At 37.1% G+C, this 21506-nt stretch overlaps 1 protein-coding gene across 4 annotated transcripts in view; it reads left to right on the plus strand.

Moving 5' to 3' along the window:
- The window catches only part of PTPN13 (protein tyrosine phosphatase non-receptor type 13), a 178189-nt gene that overhangs the window by 119801 nt on the left and 36882 nt on the right, over nt 1-21506 (plus strand). For 3 of the 4 annotated variants that reach the window (XM_047091578.1, XM_047091579.1, XM_047091580.1), the window contains 10 exons: nt 1354-1443; nt 1759-1866; nt 2041-2172; nt 12612-13075; nt 14136-14267; nt 15509-15602; nt 16452-16537; nt 17267-17426; nt 19243-19457; nt 19574-19672. In XM_047091578.1, the coding sequence (XP_046947534.1) occupies nt 1354-1443; nt 1759-1866; nt 2041-2172; nt 12612-13075; nt 14136-14267; nt 15509-15602; nt 16452-16537; nt 17267-17426; nt 19243-19457; nt 19574-19672 (1580 nt within the window). Of the gene's footprint in view, nt 1-1353; nt 1444-1758; nt 1867-2040; nt 2173-12611; nt 13076-14135; nt 14283-15508; nt 15603-16451; nt 16538-17266; nt 17427-19242; nt 19458-19573; nt 19673-21506 lie in introns of all 4 variants that reach the window. The other variant, XM_047091577.1, reaches the window with a different exon arrangement.

Genomic DNA, 21506 nt, shown 5'->3' on the forward strand with positions numbered 1-21506 from the left:
CAGTCATACTGGATTAGGACTTCACGTTAATTTTTTCTTAATTTAACAAACACAGTTAAGTTCTGGGGTACAGGGACTTAGGAGTTCAACATATAAATTTGGGGGTGGGGTAAAATTCAGCCCATAACAGGAAGAGCTAGAGAAAGTGGTGTGTTTGTGTGCATGTGCGCAATTTCAAATGTTCAGACTGTTAAGTAAATGAGGTAATTTTATTAACAGACAATTAAGTAGCATGTTTATTGGCTTAATTTAGGTGATATTTGTGAATGATCAACCTACTCAAAAAAATAAGTAAATAAAGCCCTCATTGGAAGTAAGAAAAAGTAAATTCTAGTTCTGATGCTAACATTCCCTCTATTTAACCAGCATTTATCAAGTACTGACTGAAGGCATTTTGCTGAGAGTAATATTAACTTGTAATGTTGAACAAGTCATGAACTATTCCTCATCTGCAAAACAATGTTTTAAAATTTCTTTACCTAATTCAATTCATGAGATTACTTCACAAATAAGTAATAAATGAAAATCCTTTGAGAATGTAAATGTACTAGCCGAGTCATTATTAACAGGATTTTAAAAAGTAAATCCCGGGGCCTGGGTGACTCAATTGGTTAAGCTTCTGACTTCAGCTCAAGTCATGATCTCACGGTTCATGAGTTTGAGCCCCACATCAGGCTCTCTGCTGTAGTCAGGCTCTCTCCTCTCCTAGAAGAGCCCACTTCGGATCCTCTGTTCCACTCTCTCTCTGCCCCTCCTCTGCTCGTTCTCTCATTCTGTCTCTCAAAAATAAATACGCTTTAAAAAAGAAGTAAATCCATTTTCTTCTTGTTGCTGCTTTACTGTACAATTTACCATGAATATTTTATTCATTATAAATAAAAATGTGAACCACTTATTAGTTGAAAATTCTTACCATAGTGAGCACTGTCAAATGCAGAAAGTCAACTGTGATATAACAGGAACAGTGTCAGAAAACCTAAGTTTAAGGTTCAGCTCTCGCCTGTACTAGCTGAGTAAACCTGTTCAAATCATTTAAACCCTTGAGATTTATTTACTCATTTGTAACTGTAATATACTTATTTCACAGGCAATCATTTATGAGGAATAAATGTGATATCAGTGGCAGGCTAATCACATATTGAACCATGTGGTGATAGTATCAGTCCTTTCGTAAACTATAAATCATATCAAAATAGAAGAAGATCAAAATATCAAATCATACCTGAAATACAATATTAAAGTGACCAAGTAATCTATTAAATCTGTTAAATGTTAACATTTAAGTTGGAACAAGCAGACAGTCTTAGTGCCTGAGCATGTTATGTTTATCTTAACACTATACTTTTCCAATAGATGTTCTACACAAAAGATGGAGCATGGTATCTTCACCAGAAAGGGAGATCACCTTGGTGAACCTGAAAAAAGATGCAAAGTATGGCTTAGGTAAGTCACTGTAAGATTCTTAAAGGTTTGTAAGAATCAAAGAGAAAAGGTGTATCTATATAGCAAAGCATTGGCATTGAGCACCGGTTGTCTACCCACAGCCCCTCCACCCCACCCACCTGGTCAGGAAATGTGAAAGATGAAATGTTCACAAGCAAATCTTCCACCAAACTTAACAGTCCTGTTTCACATGTGTTACCTATTTATTATATTTGATATGAGAATCTCTACACTTTTGTGTATTGGACAGACTGATTATTAATCACTGAAAACACCAATATCGTGAAACTCTTTTTTCAATGTGCTATTTCACAGGATTTCAAATTATTGGTGGGGAGAAGATGGGAAGACTGGATCTAGGTGTATTTATTAGTTCAATTACCCCTGGAGGACCAGCTGACTTGGATGGATGCTTAAAGCCAGGTACTTTACATATTAGATAATTTCTTATGTACTTAACTGATAGGCATGAATTTGCACAGATGACGAAAGTGCAACTCAGGCAAAACAAAAATAAAGAAGGGGGCAGCGACATTTCTAAGACTTAGCATGAATTTCTCTTTAGTTTTGAAAATATTGGATTGTCTATTTTTACAGGAGACCGTTTGATATCTGTGAATAGTGTGAGTCTGGAGGGGGTCAGCCATCATGCTGCAATTGAAATTTTGCAAAATGCACCTGAAGATGTGACACTTGTTATCTCTCAGCCAAAAGAAAAGATACCCAAAGGTAATGCTGTAGATGTTTCTTAGCTGTGTGTTCTGTTTCACTTTTCACAAGAACTTCACTATCATGGCCTAATACATTGGATTTAAGTTCCTTATTTCCTTTCTGAAAATTTGATGTATGTAGTTCTAGTTTGTTTTAATATTATGCATTAGTGTAACTTTTCATTCATCACTTCCAAGGTTTCCTATCTCATTCATCTTTAGTAATATATGCATAAAAATGGATTTGTTGTGCAAAATTGATGTCACTTAAGTAAATGTCTTAGGCCAAATCAGAAATAAAATTCTTTATCGTTGTCTAATTCATATAATTGTATAATAGTTATCTATGAAGTCCCACCCTGAACAAGATTATATAAAGTAAAAAGACAAAAACATTAGAAATTTAAAAACAAGACCTTGTCATTTTGTCTCTTAATTTCTGCCATTAGCAACTTGCAGGAGAAAGGGCACTTAATGAAGATTGGATGACTTGAGTTTGAGCCATGGTGGTTTTTCTTTCTTTAAGGAGACAGTGATCTTGGCTCTCCTTGTCTACCTTGCACAGAGTTGCTAGGAGGCTCAAGTGGTGAGGCAGCGTTTGTGAAAGAAGCACACATACTAGGGGCACCTGGGTGGCTCAGTCGGGTAAGCATCTGGCTCTTGATTTTGGCTCAGGTCATGATCTCACAGTTTGTGGGTTCAGGCCCCACGTCAGGCTCTGTGCTAATGCTGCAGAGCCTGCTTGGGATTCTCTCTCTGCCTACCCTCTCTTTCTCTGTCTCTCAAAATAAATAAACTTAAATTTAAAAAAAAAAAAAAAGAAGAAAGGAAGGAAGGAAGAGAGAGAGGAAGGAAGGAAGGAAGAGAGAGAAACAGAAGGAAGGAAGGAAAGAAGAAAGAAAGAAACACAGAAACAGGGAGTCGGGGAAGATGGCGGCGTAGGAGGACGCTGGGCTCACCGCGTGTCCTGCTGATCACTTAGATTCCATCTACACCTGCCTAAATAACCCAGAAAGCTGCCAGAGGATTAGCAGAACGGAGTCACCGGAGCCAAGCGCAGATGAGAGGCCCACGGAAGAGGGTAGGAAGGGCGGCGAGGCGGTGCGTGCTCCATGGACTGGCGGGAGGGAGCCAGGGCGGAGGGGCGGCTCGCCGGCCAAGCAGAGCCCCCGAGTCTGGCTTGCAAAAGCGGAGGGGCCTGACGGACTGTGTTCCGACAGCAAGCGCAACTTAGCGTCTGGGAGGTCATAAGTTAACAGCTCTGCTCGGAAAGCGGGAAGGCTGGAGGACAAAGGGAGGGAGAGCTGCTGAGCCCCCAAACAACAGAGCTCAGTTTGGTGGGGAACAAAGGCACTCGCCAGCGCCATCTCCCCTGCCCATCCCCCAGCCAAAATCCCAAAGAGAACCAGTTCCTGCCAGGGAACTTGCTCGCTCCGCGCAAACACCCAACTCTGTGCTTCTGCGGAGCCAAACCTCCGGCAGCGGATCTGACTCCCTCCCGCTGCCACAGGGCCCCTCCTGAAGTGGATCACCTAAGGAGAAGCGAGCTAAGCCTGCCCGTCCTGCCCCCATGCACCTTGCCTACCCACCCCAGCTAATACGCCAGATCCCCAGCATCACAAGCCTGGCAGTGTGCAAGTAGCCCAGACGGGCCACGCCACCCCACAGTGAATCCCGCCCCTAGGAGAGGGGAAGAGAAGGCACACACCAGTCTGACTGTGGCCCTAGCGGTGGGCTGGGGGCAGACATCAGGTCGGACTGCGGCCCCACCCACCAACTCCAGTTATACACCACAGCACAGGGGAAGTGCCCTGCAGGTCCTCACCATGCCAGGGACTATCCAAAATGACCAAGCGGAAGAATTCCCCTCAGAAGAATCTCTAGGAAATAACAACAGCTAATGAACTGATCAAAAAGGATTTAAATAATATAACAGAAATTGAATTTAGAATAATAGTCATAAAATTAATCGCTGGGCTTGAAAACAGTATAGAAGACAGCAGAGAATCTCTTGCTACAGAGATCAAGGGACTAAGGAACAGTCACGAGGAGCTGAAAAACGCTTTAAATGAAATGCAAAACAAAATGGAAACCACCACGGCTCGGATGGAAGAGGCAGAGGAGAGAATAGGTGAACTAGAAGATAAAGTTATGGAAAAAGAAGAAGCTGAGAAAAAGAGATAAAAAAATCCAGGAGTATGAGGGGAAAATTAGAGAACTAAGTGATACACTAAAAAGAAATAATGTACGCATAATTGGTATCCCAGAGGAGGAAGAGAGAGGGAAAGGTGCTGAAGGGGTACTTGAAGAAATAATAGCTGAGAACTTCCCTGAACTGGGGAAGGAAAAAGGCATTGAAATCCAAGAGGCACAGAGAACTCCCTTCAGACGTAACTTGAATCGATCTTCTGCACGACATATCATAGTGAAACTGGCAAAATACAAGGATAAAGAGAAAATTCTGAAAGCAGCAAGGGGTAAACGTGCCCTCACATATAAAGGGAGACCTATAAGACTCGTGACTGATCTCTCTTTTGAAACTTGGCAGGCCAGAAAGAATTGGCACGAGATTTTCAGGGTGCTAGACAGAAAAAATATGCAGCCGAGAATCCTTTATCCAGCAAGTCTGTCATTTAGAATAGAAGGAGAGATAAAGGTCTTCCCAAACAAACAAAAACTGAAGGAATTTGTCACCACTAAACCAGCCCTACAAGAGATCCTAAGGGGGACCCTGTGAGACAAAGTACCAGAGACATCACTACAAGCATAAAACATACAGACATCACAATGACTCTAAACCCGTATCTTTCTATAATAACACTGAATGTAAATGGATTAAATGCGCCAACCAAAAGACATAGGGTATCAGAATGGATAAAAAAACAAGACCCATCTATTTGCTGTCTACAAGAGACTCATTTTAGACCTGAGGACACCTTTAGATTCAGAGTGAGGGGATGGAGAACTATTTATCATGCTACTGGAAGCCAAAAGAAAGCTGGAGTAGCCATACTTATATCAGACAAACTAGACTTTAAATTAAAGGCTGTAACAAGAGATGAAGAAGGACATTATATAATAGTTACAGGGTCTATCCATCAGGAAGAGCTAACAATTATAAATATCTATGCACCGAATACCGGAGCCCCCAAATATATAAAACAATCACTCAAAAACATAAGCAACCTTATTGATAAGAATGTGGTAATTGCAGGGGACTTTAACACCCCACTTACAGAAATGGATAGATCATCTAGACACACGGTCAATAAAGAAACAAAGACCCTGAATGAGACATTGGATCAGATGGACTTGACAGATATATTTAGAACTCTGCATCCCAAAGCAACAGAATATACTTTCTTCTCGTGTGCACATGGAACATTCTCCAAGATAGATCATATACTGGGTCACAAAACAGCCCTTCATAAGTTTACAAGAATTGAAATTATACCATGCATACTTTCAGACCACAATGCTATGAAGCTTGAAATCAACCACAGGAAAAAGTCTGGAAAACCTCCAAAAGCATGGAGGTTAAAGAACACCCTACTAACGAATGAGTGGGTCAACCAGGCAATTAGAGAAGAAATTAAAAAATATATGGAAACAAACGAAAATGAAAATACAACAATCCAAATGCTTTCGGACACAGCGAAGGCAGTCCTGAGAGGAAAATACATTGCAATCCAGGCCTATCTCAAGAAACAAGAAAAATCCCAAATACAAAATCTAACAGCACACCTAAAGGAAATAGAAGCAGAACAGCAAAGACAGCCTAAACCCAGCAGAAGAAGAGAAATAATAAAGATCAGAGCAGAAATAAACAATATAGAATCTAAAAAAACTGTAGAGCAGATCAATGAAACCAAGAGTTGGTTTTTTGAAAAAATAACAAAATTGACAAACCTCTAGCCAGGCTTCTCAAAAAGAAAAGGGAGAGGACCCAAGTAGATCATGAATGAAAATGGAATTATTACAACCAATCCCTCAGAGATACAAACAATTATCAGGGAATACTATGAAAAATTATATGCCAACAAATTGGACAACCTGGAAGAAATGGACAAATTCCTGAACACCCACACTCTTCCAAAACTCAATCAGGAGGAAAGAGAAAGCTTGAACAGACCCATAACCAGCGAAGAAATTGAATCGGTTATCAAAAATCTCCCAACAAATAAGAGTCCAGGACCAGATGGCTTCCCAGGGGAGTTCTACCAAACGTTTAAAGCAGAGATAATACCTATCCTTCTCAAGCTATTCCACGAAATAGAAAGGGAAGGAAAACTTCCAGACTCATTCTATGAAGCCAGTATTACTTTGATTCCTAAACCAGACAGAAACCCAGTAAAAAAAGAGAACTACAGGCCAATATCCCTGATGAATATGGATGCAAAAATTCTCAATAAGATACTAGCAAATCGAATTCAACGGCATATAAAAAGAATTATTCACCATGACCAAGTGGGATTCATTCCTGGGATGCAGGGCTGGTTCAACATTCGCAAATCAATCAACGTGATACATCACATGAACAAAAAAAAAGAGAAGAACCATATGATCCTGTCAATCGATGCAGAAAAGGCCTTTGACAAAATCCAGCACCCTTTCTTAATAAAAACCCTTGAGAAAGTCGGGATAGAAGGAACATACTTAAAGATCATAAAAGCCATTTATGAAAAGCCCACAGCTAACATCATCCTCAACGGGGAAAAACTGAGAGTTTTTTCCCTGAGATCAGGAACATGACAGGGATGCCCACTCTCACCGCTGTTGTTTAACATAGTGCTGGAAGTTCTAGCATCAGCAATCAGACAACAAAAGGAAATCAAAGGCATCAAAATTGGCAAAGATGAAGTCAAGCTTTCACTTTTTGCAGATAACATGATATTATACATGGAAAATCCGATAGACTCCACCAAAAGTCTGCTAGAACTGATACATGAATTCAGCAAAGTTGCAGGATACAAAATCAATGTACAGAAATCAGTTGCATTCTTATACACTAACAATGAAGCCACAGAAAGACAAATAAAGAAACTGATCCCATTCACAATTGCACCAAGAAGCATAAAATACCTAGGAATAAATCTAACCAAAGATGTAAAAGATCTGTATGCTGAAAACTATAGAAAGCTTATGAAGGTAATTGAAGAAGATTTAAAGAAATGGAAAGACATTCCCTGCTCATGGATTGGAAAAATAAATATTGTCAAAATGTCAATACTACCCAAAGCTATCTACACATTCAATGCGATCCCAATCAAAATTGCACCAGCATTCTTCTCGAAACTAGAACAAGCAATCCTAAAATTCATATGGAACCACAAGAGGCCCCGAATAGCCAAAGGAATTTTGAAGAAGAAGACCAAAGCGGGAGGCATCACAATCCCAGACTTTAGCCTCTACTACAAAGCTGTCATCATCAAGACAGCATGGTATTGGCACAAAAACAGACACATAGACCAATGGAATAGAATAGAAACCCCAGAACTAGACCCACAAACGTATGGCCAACTCATCTTTGACAAAGCAGGCAAGAACATACAATGGAAAAAAGACAGCCTCTTTAACAAATGGTGCTGGGAGAACTGGACAGCAACATGCAGAAGATTGAAACTAGACCTCTTTCTCACACCATTCACAAAAATAAACTCAAAATGGATAAAGGATCTGAATGTGAGACAGGAAACCATCAAAACCTTAGAGGAGAAAGCAGGAAAAGACCTCTCTGACCTCAGCCGTAGCAATTTCTTACTTGACACATCCCCAAAGGCAAGGGAATTAAAAGCAAAAATGAACTACTGGGACCTTATGAAGATAAAAAGCTTCTGCACAGCAAAGGAAACAACCAACAAAACGAAAAGGCAACCAACGGAATGGGAAAAGATATTTGCAAATGACATATCGGACAAAGGGCTAGTATCCAAAATCTATAAAGAGCTCACCAAACTCCACACCCGAAAAACAAATAACCCAGTGAAGAAATGGGCAGAAAACATGAATAGACACTTCTCTAAAGAAGACATCCGGATGGCCAACAGGCACATGAAAAGATGTTCAGCGTCGCTCCTTATCAGGGAAATACAAATCAAAACCACACTCAGGTATCACCTCACGCCAGTCAGAGTGGCCAAAATGAACAAATCAGGAGACTATAGATGCTGGAGAGGATGTGGAGAAACGGGAACCCTCTTGCACTGTTGGTGGGAATGCAAATTGGTGCACCGCTCTGGAAAGCAGTGTGGAGGTTCCTCAGAAAATTAAAAATAGACCTACCCTATGACCCAGCAATAGCACTGATAGGAATTTATCCAAGGGATACAGGAGTACTGATGCATAGGGGCACCTGTACCCCAATGTTCATAGCAGCACTCTCAACAATAGCCAAATTATGGAAAGAGCCTAAATGTCCATCAACTGATGAATGGATAAAGAAATTGTGGTTTATATACACAATGGAATACTACGTGGCAATGAGAAAAAATGAAATACGGCCTTTTGTAGCAACGTGGATGGAACTGGAGAGTGTAATGCTAAGTGAAATAAGCCATACAGAGAAAGACAGATACCATATGGTTTCACTCTTATGTGGATCCTGAGAAACTTAACGGGAACCCATGGGGGAGGGGAAGGAAAAAAAAAAAAAAAGAGGTTAGAGTGGGAGAGAGCCAAAGCATAAGAGACTGTTAAAAACTGAGAACAATCTGAGGGTTGATGGGGGGTAGGAGGGAGGAGAGGGTGGGAGATGGGTATTGAGGAGGGCACCTTTTGGGATGAGCACTGGCTGTTGTATGGAAACCAATTTGACAATAAATTTCATATATTAAAAAAAATAATAATAATTGGAAAAATAAAAAAAATAAAAAAAAATAAAAAAGAAACACAGAAACACATATAGTACATGCCGGACAGTGGGAATGGCCTCAAAGTCTAGGCTCAGACTCTGTTTCTGCCGCTTAACACCGTGTACCTTGAGTAAATCACTTAACATGGTAAGCCTCACTATACTCATATATCAAATGGTGAACATAGGAGTGCCTATCTTACAGATTTTGAAAATTAAATGAGATAATACATGTAAAGAATTAGCATATTGCCTGGTACCTATTAGGCACTTAAATGTGAATTTTAGGTGTCATTATTTCTTTTTTAAGTTTATTCATTTATTTTGAGAGAGAGAGAGAGAGTGTGTGTGTGTGTGTGTGTGTGTGTGTGTGTGTGCATGACTTGGGGAGGAGGAGGGAGAAAGAGAGAGGGAGAGAGAGCACAGAGCCAGAGGAGGGGCTGGAGCTCACAAACGGTGATATTATGACCTTAGCTGAAATCAAGAGTCAATGCTTAACCAACTGAGCCACCCAGGCACACCTAGGTGTCATTATTAATGGTATTTTTCAAAAACATTGAAGTGCTAATTATGTGCAAGTTACCTTCATCCCAAAGATACTGAGAAATATGTAAAAGAATAATTAAATATTAGCTGAGAAACAAGTTTAGATAGTGAATTTTAGGCATAATTTCAGACAATTATGATAAAATAGAAAAAACATTTTGTACAGTGTGTTGTGACATAAAAATTTCTTACATTTTGTACAGATGAGTTATTTTGACTATGGTTTCTTATATTCACTAAATACTTTGTATGTATATAGTGTATGTGTGTGTGTATATATATGTATATATATATAAATATGTACGTATATAAGTAATATTTTCAACAGATAGAACAAACACAACAGATAGAAAACACCATCACTGCCCAAAAGAGCCTTATAATCTAATTGTAGTCTAGTCATCTTAGGCAAAGGAAGATGATTGCATTTGAAAATGTTGTAGCATACTTCTGAGTTTCAAGCACCCAAAACCAAACCAAATCAAACAAAACAAAACAAACATTGGGTTCTTTTACTCACCATGTTTTAGCAAAAGAAGCATATGATTCAGAAGAAGCTTATTTTTCCTCTAAATATTTAAAGCATTAAGGGATTCACATCTTAATTTTCTTTTCAATAGATATTTTATAGAAAATTCACTCATTTGTTCAACAAATATTTATTTTTTTTTTATGTTTATTTACTTCTGAGAGACAGAGACAGAGCATGAGCAGGGGAGGGGCAGAGAGAGACGGACACAGAATCCAAAGCAGACTCCAGGCTCTGAGCTGTCAAACTCATGAACGTGAGATCATGACCTGAGCTGAGGTCAGACACGTACCCTACTGAGCCATCCAGGCACCCCTCAACAAATATTTATTGAATGCCTGTGGTGTGCAAGACACAGACACTCTACCCTCATGAGACTTACACTCTATCAGGGGAGACAAATATTGAACTAAGCAAATAAATGTTTCATAGTAAGTATGATAAACATTAGGAAGGAGTTCCAAGGTGCCAAGAGAGCATTTAGCAGAGAAACTTTACCTAGTGTAGAGATCAATGAAGCTTTTTTTTCCAGGAGACTTTCATGTGGTTATTTTATTTTTTACTATTCATTCTCAATAAAAGTTAAAAGCATAATGTTAAAATATAGTTCTGTGAAACAGTTTCTTCAGAAAGCTAGATTACTCTTCCCATCACGTGTAGCTATACTGTAGTGTAACTTAAAATAAAACTCAAAGAAGGTAGAACATTACTGGTATGTATCTTAGACTGTCCCTCTCAAGTATCAACCACCAAAAAGGAAGTTTTATTTTTCTTTATGTTTGCTAATTTTTTAAAGTTATAGAATACATACTAGTTTGTTAAAATAAATCCAATTTATACAGAAATCTATGAAGTAAAAAGTCTCCTTACTCCATTTTCTAGGGAAACTGTTTGGTGTCTATGTCACTTTCTGTATATTATAGATACATTATTGAAAAAAAAGTAGTACCTGTATGCATGTCCACACACAGACACACACACACTTTTTTTAACTAAAAATCCAATTATTTTTTATAATCTAAATATCAATTTGTCACTTGCACACTGTATATTCTGAACATCCATGAATATACACCTTTTTCATATGGCATTACATTTCGTGTCATGGGTGTATTAAATTTTAATGTTTTTCTGTTGTACATCTAGGTTAGCTATAATCCTTTTATAAATGTTGCTTCAACAAATATACTTGTATACACACCGTTGGAAAATGTACGTATTTCTAGAGGTTATATACCTAAAAGTGTATTTAGTATGCACATTTAAATTTTCGACAGAGTGCTATCAATTTGCCCAAGTTTTATCAATGTATATTTAGCCAAGTAGATGTGACAGGGCTCTTCTCACACCATCAGTGGTATGAGAGATTATCAGTCATTCTCATTTTTGTCAGCCATACAGGTAGAAAACTGCATTAAGTTGCATATCCTTGAGCAACAATGAGAATGTTGCTTTATATATTTATTATTTGTATTCTACTCTGAATTTCCAGTCTACAGGGGCACCTGGTTGGCGCAGTCGGTTAAGCATCCAACTTCAGTTCAGGTCACGATCTCACAGTTCGTGGGTTCAAGTCTCACGTCAGGCTCTGTGCTAATAGCTGAGAGCCTGGAGTCTGCTTCAGATTCTGTGTCTCCCTCTCTCTCTGCCCTACGCCCCCAACTCTGTCTCTGTCTCTCAAAATTGAATAAATGTTAACCAAAAAAATGAATTTCCAGTCTACACATCACACCCTTGTTGCATAGGGGTTTTAAATCTTTCTTACTACCTTTTAGAAACTCTTTGCATATTAGGAATATTAACCCTTTGATTATTTTTTGTTATTTTTGCAAATATTCCTTTTCCAGTTGCTCATTCTTTTAAATTTTCCTTGGTTTTGCATGCTACATAAAATTTTCAATTTCTTATAAATTTGCATCTGTAATTTTTTATACAAATCTATGATTTGTGTCTTACTTAGATACACTTTAAGTGGTTTTTGATAAGAAATATATATATATATATGTATATATATACATATATATAAGAAATATATATGTGTGTATATATATATATATATATATATATATATATATATATGTAATGAATTTGGAGTTGCCTTTATAATTATTTGGAGTCCAAAAAATGCAGTCTGGGAGGACAATATAAAATAAATAAATAAATAACCATTAAATAAGGATTAAAGAGTTTGGGTGATTCAAATTAATTTTAGTTAGGGAATCAAAAAAGTCTTCACAGAGGAGAGTCATTTGAAGTAGGTCTTGGAGAATGGAAATAAAAAGTTAAGGCAAAGGGGATATGCATTTTTATAGGAGATGTAGCAGGAATGACCAAAAGAGGGGACAGAGGAATCACAAAGCACCTGCTACACCTTTGGGGTCCTTATTTTGGTTCCAGGCCCCGGATCAGGTGTTGTGGATATGTTATCCTGTGTAAAATTCTCCCACAATCATTAAGAAACGCTCTGCAAGTATGCAAGCCCAGACGTGTGTCACTAACCTGTTACTCTCCTTCATGGATTTTTGACTTCTAGTGCCTTCTACTCCTGTGCACATTGCCAATGGCATGAAAAACTACCTGAAGAAACCTTCCTACATGCAAGACAGTACTGTAGATTCTTCTGAGGATCACCACTGGCCACATGGTACCCCAAGGCACATCTCAGAGAGCTCTTGTGGGCAGTCTGGGGGCCTGCGCGAAGGAAGCCTGAGTTCTCAGGATTCCAGGACTGAGAGTGCCAGCTTGTCCCAGAGCCAGGTCAATGGTTTCTTTGCCAGCCCTGCGGGTGACCGAACCTGGCAGGAATCACAGCACGGCAGCCCTTCCCCTTCTGTGATATCCAAAACCACTGAGAAAAAGAGGGCTTCCGCTGACAGTAATGGAAACAAGACTAAAAACCCAGGCATTTCTGATGCAACAGATTACTCTGACCGTGGAGATTCAGACATGGATGAAGCTACTTATTCGAGCACTCAGGATCATCAAACACCAAAAAAGGCATAGTTTAATTTAAATCTCTGTTTTTTTTTGTTTTTGTGTGTGTTTGTTTTTTTCATTTAATAAAGCAAACAATAGCAAATATATTACAGAGCAGGATAATCTACTCTAAACTGCTTTTATTAGTCTGGAAAGGAGGAATCGTGTATATATTATGTTACTGACTAACTGCTGTTGCATTTGATACTAACTTTCTGACAAATTAACAGCTTTGAATACTAACTCTAAAATGGCTATTATTCTGGGAACTTGCTACCTGATAACAGAAAGGAATGAATAATCAGGTTATGATTATTTTTTACAAGTCATTTATATCTTGCATATTTAACATTTCTATTAATAAGAGAATTTAATATCTGAAAATTCTGTTCTTAAATAGCTCACATGATGGGCAGTTGACTTTACTGTTGATAGTCTGAATTCTTCTGAAGTTCTGAATGTACAAAAATAATAAGAACAACAACATACAAAATTGCTCATTTCCTAGAAATGACATAAATTTAAACTCACATTCACAAGCGGATTCAGAAAAGACCCATAAGCTCTTTGTTCATGGAGGAACCAACATTCCTCACAAGAGGGTAATGCCCTTACAAATGGGTCTTAGGTATTGTTTATATTGGATTTGTAAATATAAGCAAAGTAAACATGAAGCCTACTCATCTTAGAGGTCCAAGTTAAAAGCTGCTGCTTTGATATATATTGATTTTTAAAGGAAATAGAAATACTTTCTACATTCAGGAGCATAAAAAGCATTGGACAAGGATTATGTAAAAGCTAGGTTTGAACTGGGTTCTGGGATTCCCTCTGCCTTATCTAGCTGTTTGACCTGAAGGAAGACCTTTAATGTCTAGACCTCAATATCCTTAACCATAAAATATGAAGGCATTGGATTAAATGATCTCTAAGATGTCTTCCAGCCCTCATGATCTTTGAATTTACTCTATCCTTTAATATCTTGCTTTTTCTTAATTTTTCTAAAAAAACACGTATTGATCTTCCAGTAGTAATTCATTCTGACTCTAACAAGAAATCCTTTTGTTTGTTTTTCTTTGTTAAGGAATCCTCCTCCTCAATGAATACATCCAACAAAATGAATTTTAAAACTTTTCCTTCATCACCTCCTAAACCTGGAGATGTCTTTGAGGTTGAACTGGCTAAAAATGATAACAGCTTGGGGATAAGTGTCACGGTACTGTTTGACAAGGTTTTCAAATGTTTTCTCTTCTCTATTTCCAGCAACCTATTGTATGCCAATTTATTAATTTATTTTGCTTCGAAAGGGAAACCTGTCAAATATTTCCAAAATTAAAAATTGAATTGTATCTTAAAACTTTTTAAAAAATAACTTTTGTGCTAAGCACTTTTTCCTGTGATTTAAAAGAAATTAGACAAGTCTATCTACTCAAACCCCTTACATTTCATAATGTTTAATCTGAATACAAGACTTAGAAAACATAAAATTAATAAGTATGTTTTGCATACATTTGACACTTCTGCATAAGCATGGAATAATACATTTTAACCCACATGATAAATAAATTCTAATGTATATTTATATGCCCTTTCTCTCCATAATATATCTTAATTTGTAAATGTGATTAGTATATTAAAATTAGAGGTTCCCAAGGAATATATGTACTTTTAAGGTAGTTAAAATATGAGCATAGGCTATTTGATGAAAATGCTTGAGACTTGTATTAATTCTAAAGTGTAACATTATCATTTATGACAGTTGAAGGGTATTGTCAGGTAGGAAAAGCCATTTAGAAACATGGTAGAAACAGCACCATTAATATACAGAGGTCAAAAAGAAAACCTAATGTTCTAGCACTTTTAAAAATATCATAATCCTTTACCTCTTGTCCTTAACTTCTTTAGAATTTTATTATCTTTCTGTTGTGTAGGGGAAGAAAAGCTGTATATCCACAAAAGATGGAGAATATACTCATTAGATCTCATCTACATTATAACAAAACTTACCTACCAAAGCCTTTCAAAATGAAAAAAAAAAAAATGTTTTTCTTGACTCATGAGATTTGCAAGTTTCAGGTTAGCAGATATGATCTGAAGCAAATTATTCTATTTGCTGTTTTTTTCAGACAGTCATCTTCTACTAATTTTGCATAGATGGATTTTGCTTCCTGCTTGCTCATAACTCATGGTATAGACTTACAAAGGGAGAGCAATTCTTCATACAGTCAAGATCTGACATGTTGTTTTCTGAGTAAAGAGTTTTTCTAAAATGTAACTGCTTTACATTTGGAAAACTTGGCTAGAAATATTCTTGGGTTTCGAATTAATTGCATGTGCTGATGTGGTACTGCTGCTTTGGCTGATGGATTGAACACTTTCTAGGTCTCAGATTTGAAAGATGGAGTGTGAAATTTCTCATATTACAAAATGTTATTTTACTTGTCTTTTTCCATTTAGGGGGGTGTGAATACCAGCGTCAGACATGGTGGCATTTATGTGAAAGCTGTTATTCCCAAGGGAGCAGCCGAGTCCGATGGTAGAATTCACAAAGGTAGAGTGTGTGTGTACAGGAATTGCATATAAGATTATCATTTCAACAAATAAAGTAGAAATTAGGAAATTCATAAAGACCTTTAAATATTCATAATAGAAGAACACATGCAATTTTTTTAAGACTAAAGCATTAAAAAAAACTCCTTGATGTCATTCCAAAACTCTTCTTTCCAGCCTAATCTCTAGTATCGGAAAATATCTTGACAGTGTTTCAGTTCACGTTTTGTACTTTCTGAGAAGCAAATTGCCAGAAAATGAGAAACGAATAGTGCTCTTGTAAAAACACTGGTATCTACATTTTTAATAACAGCTAACTAGGTTAGTGCCCTCCAATCTCTCTACATTTATAGTCAGTTTATTTAAATTGACTTTATAGGGGCGCCTGGGTGGCTCAGTCGGTTAAGCCTCCGACTTCAGCCAGGTCACGATCTCGCGGTCCGTGAGTTTGAGCCCCGCGTTGGGCTCTGGGCTGTCGGCTCGGAGCCTGGAGCCTGCTTCCAATTCTGTGTCTCCCTCTCTCTCTGCCCCTGCCCCGTTCATGCTTTGTCTCTCTCTGTCTCAAAAATAAATAAATGTTAAAAAATTTTTTAAAAAAATAAAATAAAATAAATAAATAAATTGACTTTATAATATATACAATATCTTCTTCTAAATTGTATTTAAGATTAGTCATAAAATTAGGAAAGAAAGTAAACACATATTAAAGAAACTCTGTGACAGAATTTTGTCCAGAATTTGTCCGAGTCTCTCCTTAAATTAATACAAAACAAGACCACAAGATATTAGAAAGCATATAGAATCTTTATTTTATCATCTACTTTTCTCAAAATTGCTGCCTAATTTATAGGTGATCGTGTTCTTGCTGTTAACGGAGTTAGTCTGGAAGGAGCTACCCATAAGCAAGCTGTGGAAACACTGAGAAATACAGGACAGGTAATAAATAGCTCATTATACCAACCACTTAAGATAGCTTACAAGAACATAAATAATTTGTGAATAATATCTGTCTCACTAAGATCTCCAAATTTATTAGTCAAGAAACCAAGCCTGATTCATGTAAACGTTCTAGTATTTTTTTTCCCTTCAAATTGGGAAGCAGGTATTATTGCAAGAGGTTTTTCACTGAGGGAACTTGACTTTCTATATCACATTTAGCCATAATATTACCAGATCTGACAGGAGGAAGAGTGGAGTTTGCATTTTTTTTTAACTTTTTGTCAACAAGGACAAACATCTAGTGATTTTCACTTCTAGTCATTTTTCAGCCCAAAGCTGAATTATTTTCTAAAGTTTACCAAATTATTTATAATAGTCTATGTATTATAGTATAATGGTGTTTTTATTCTAGTGCCCAAATTTCTTATAACATGTTTATGTTATTTCTATAAGAGAGATTTTTCTTTTTAATTATTTTTTATACAGAAAATAAGAAAAACTTGATTGTGAAATTTTCAATCCCTTGCTTTGTTTTTTGTTTTTGTTTTTTCCCCTCCCTCTATGTTTTTGGTGGGGTTTTTTTTGTTTGTTTTTTTCTCTCCATCTATATTTTGGTGGACAAGTTACTTTAAATGATTTTATAAGATGAACCATATAAAGTCCTCAAAATTTACCTACTTTCTTATAATTCTTCTTAGTTAATGAAATGCTATTCCATTTGTCCAGGTGGTTCATCTGTTATTAGAAAAAGGACAATCTCCAGCATCCAAAGAACATGTCCCCATCACCCCACAGTGCACCTTTCCAGATCCAGATGCCCAAGGTCAAGCCCCAGAAAAGATGAAGAAAATGACTCATGTCAAAGACTACAGCTTTGTCACCGAAGGTCAGGCCTTGGGAGACTGTCATCTCACCTTTAACTTATTCTTGACTTACTCAAAATTTGATTTTTGTATGTTGGATCATATAATTCATGCCTGAGTCCCTCTAATTACTCTTGTCAAGTATAAATAATCTGATGGACCACTATACCATTTTTTTTTAAGGACATATATATGCACCTCTTAAAGTCTGAAAGACCTCAGGTAATGAAGTCATCCATGAAACAACTTTTGGTCACTTAATAGTCCTTTGAATAGTTATAAAATTCAAATGAAATTTTCAAGGAAAAAAATAACTATAAATAATTGCTGAGAATGGCTTCAAACTCATATGAAACCTTGACTTGTAACATTTTCTATATTTTTGTTTAATTCTGTGGACTTGTCAAGCTAACCCTAGGTAGAAATTCACCTCATAGTTCCCAGATCATGATCTTTCTTACAAACTTTGCAAGCTCTTGGACATACTGCTACTTGCTAGTAAAATAAGAAATTAAGAATAGGGGCACCTGTGTGGCTCAGTCCGTTAAGCATCTGACTCTTGATCTTAGCTCAAGTCATGATCTCACAGTTCAGGAGTTCGAGCCCTGCAGAGTCTGTCTGGGATTCTCTCTCTCTACCTCTCTCTCTGCTCCTCACCCGCTCTTGTTCTCAAAGTACATAAATAAAAGTTTTTTAAAAATAAGAAAATTAAGGGGCGCCTGGGTGGCGCAGTCGGTTAAGCGTCCGACTTCAGCCAGGTCACGATCTCGCGGTCCGTGAGTTCGAGCCCCGCGTCGGGCTCTGGGCTGATGGCTCAGAGCCTGGAGCCTGTTTCCGATTCTGTGTCTCCCTCTCTCTCTGCCCCTCCCCCGTTCATGCTCTGTCTCTCTCTGTCAAAAATAAATAAACATTGAAAAAAAAAATTTTTTAAAAAAATAAGAAAATTAAGAATGAGGTAGTACTGAGCTTTTCATAAAGCTAAGTGTTCATAATACAGAAATACCCTTTATTCTGAGATTTCCATCTATCTCATTTTAAGGGGCATAAATGTCCTTTACTTTATGAATGCTGATGGTGGTATATAGCCATTGTTTTGCCTTTTATTTTAAATCCTTATTTGATTACCAAATGTTTAGTGCCTCAGAAATACTCGCAAAAATAAGGAGAAAAAATAGCCCAGGCTGTATTATTTTATCTGATTATGAAAATAAAATTAGCATACCTACTTTACCTCTTTATACTGCCTTGTATTGTTTATTTCTTCCATCACTCCTTCCTTAAATATGTTACTTCATTCTTTTCTGGTTATTATTCTTTCAACTTCTTTTGTTGATTGAAATTTGTTTATAATGCCATATCAATTTACTGGATTAAATTATACCTCACTGAAACACTGGAATGTCAGCTTACTTTCCCCTACCCGTCTCTAACATTTGCTTCACTCTTCTTACCATCTTTCTCCCATTGTGTCCCCAAACTTCCTTCATTCTTACCCTTCCCCAGATTTTTCTCTTTTTTTTTTTAATGTTATTCTATAATCTTTGAAAACACGTGGGATTAAAGCATAATTTTATTTTCAGAACCCAGATATCAAAACCCTCTCTTCTGTTCAAGTAGCTTAGTTCATGCAGCTTAGTTTATTAAGTTTTTTTAATGATAGAGAGTGTGAAATAGGATTCGAATATAGAATAAAAGTGCAGTAAGTGCCTGTAAAGCTGTAAATATTCTGAGAAGATGGGCTTTTTAAAATGTGTCTGAAAGCACATACGTTTGTATGTGCATATGTGTACACAGCACGATAAGAATACTTAAATTTTTTTAATGTCTTTTCTTCTCCAGAGAATACATTTGAGGTTAAATTGTTTAAAAATAGCTCAGGCCTAGGATTCAGTTTTTCTCGAGAAGACAGTCTTATTCCTGAACAAATGAATGCCAGCATAGTAAGAGTTAAAAAGCTCTTTCCTGGACAGCCAGCAGCAGAAAGTGGAAAAATTGAAGTGGGAGATGTTATCCTAAAAGTGAATGGAGCCTCTTTGAAAGGACTATCTCAGCAGGTGAGCCCCCAGGTGGTGAATGTAATACTTTTAATAATGAGATGGATGAGCCTTTCATTATGATGTCATAGTGCTATCTTAACTGTATCTTCATTTGTCATTCATGGTACCCCTAGGAAGTCATCTCTGCTCTCCGGGGAACATCCCCAGAAGTATCCTTGCTTCTATGTAGACCTTCACCTGGTGTGCTACCAGAAATTGACCCTGCTCTTTTGGTGAGAACTATGAAAAATTAATTTATATTTTTATAGAATAGCAATTGAGTGATTAATTCAGCTGTCATGGTTTTGTCACTGATTGATCTCCTGGGTTTCATCTACTTTATTCTTTAACTAGGAGTATCTTGGGTGTGTCACGTGACCTCCGAGTGCATTCTGCATATGTAATATAAAGTAATTCAATTCACTTTCTCTTCTCTCCTTTCCACTTACAAAGTTCTAGGATTTTAGGAGTTTGTTTTCTAAGCATAAATAGGAAAAGATTTCAAATCATGGTTACAGGGGTGCCTGGGTAGATCAGTTGGTTAAGCATCTGACTCTTGATTTTGGCTCAGGTCATGATCTCATGCGTTCATGAGTCCGAACCCTGCATTGGGCTCTGCAGAGCCTGCTTGTGCTCTCTCCGTCTGTCTCCCCTCCCCTGCTCACACACTCCGCCTCTCTCTGTCTCTCTCAAAATAAATAAATAAACCTAAATTTAAAAAGTAAATAAATTAAAAATAAAATACAATAATGGTTACAAAGCCCTTTTGTCCATTTCTTCATTGAACCAAACTGGGAAGCATAATTCTCATTCTGAGCTAGTTTAAATAATAAAAACGATTTGAGGGGAGCCTGGGTGACTCAGTCCGTTGGGCGTCCAACTTCGGCTCAGGTCATGATCTTGCGGTTTGTGGGTTTGAGCCCTGCATTAGGCTCTGCACTGACAATGTGAAGCCTGCTTGGGATTCTCTCTCTCTCCCTGTCTGTGTCTGCCCCTCCCCCCACTTGTGCTCGCTTGCTCTCTCTCAAAATAAATAAATAAACTTTAAACAAATAAATACATAAATAAAATTTATTTGAGAGTTTTTGCCCTTATTTTTAATACTAGAAATCACAGAGCAAGCAATATGTTTGTCCATTTCCCTTTCTTATGTCAAGGAATAGCTAAAGGATCCAAAATCTATTTTGATGGTTATTTATAAATTACATGCTGATAGGTAGGAATCCATACATAGATGGATAATAATATTAATATAATTGAAGAAGGACAACTTTTGTCCTGTCTACTTTATAGTGTGTTCCATTACCAATAAACATGACCTCTGGGTATGAAAGGCAGCAGTGTCTGGCCCCAGAAACTTTGGTCTTTATGTCCGGGAGAGGGGTAGTTGTAGGATATTAATAGGAAAATATGATTTCTGTAAGGTGTATTATAAACAGCATTTTATGAGACTACATTGATTTTTGGCACCAGATAGGAAGAACTGAGTAGAACTCTCCTCTTAATGAGTATATAAATTGATACAATCTTTGTAGAAAGCAATCTGGAAATAGTTAGCAAGGCCTTTCAAAGCATCCTATGTACTATTATATAGAAAATTATAAGGAAATAATGAGAAACTCAGGTGAAAATGTACATACAAAAAAGCTCTAGATTTCTATTGTAGCAGAAAGTTAGAAGCAACTCTATAAAATAAAAGAATTCTGAAATAAATAAAAGGTATAGCCATCTGTGGGATCATTACATAGTTTTATGCAGTTTTTTTCAAAGCATATTTAAGGACCTCAGAAAAAACTCATGATCGAAACCTAAATTTCAAAGTAGGCTACAAGGGTGCCTGGCTGGCTCAGTTGGTGGAGCATATGAGTCTTGATCTCAGGGTTGTGAATCTGAGACCCACATTGGGTATAGTGATTACTTAAAAATAAAATCTTCCATGCTGTTCCACCATCTTGGCTCCCCCCTACACTTAAAAATAAAATCTTAAAAAAAAAAAGTAAGATATAATATATAATTCTGATGTAAAGTATAAGTCATATGATATTAGTTGTTATTTTCACATATATT

Source organism: Lynx rufus, unplaced genomic scaffold, assembly GCF_022079265.1.
Source record: "Lynx rufus isolate CCGP_SWC_20201006 ecotype Redwood Valley unplaced genomic scaffold, mLynRuf1.p SCAF_3, whole genome shotgun sequence".
NCBI classification, from domain to species: Eukaryota; Metazoa; Chordata; class Mammalia; order Carnivora; family Felidae; genus Lynx; species Lynx rufus.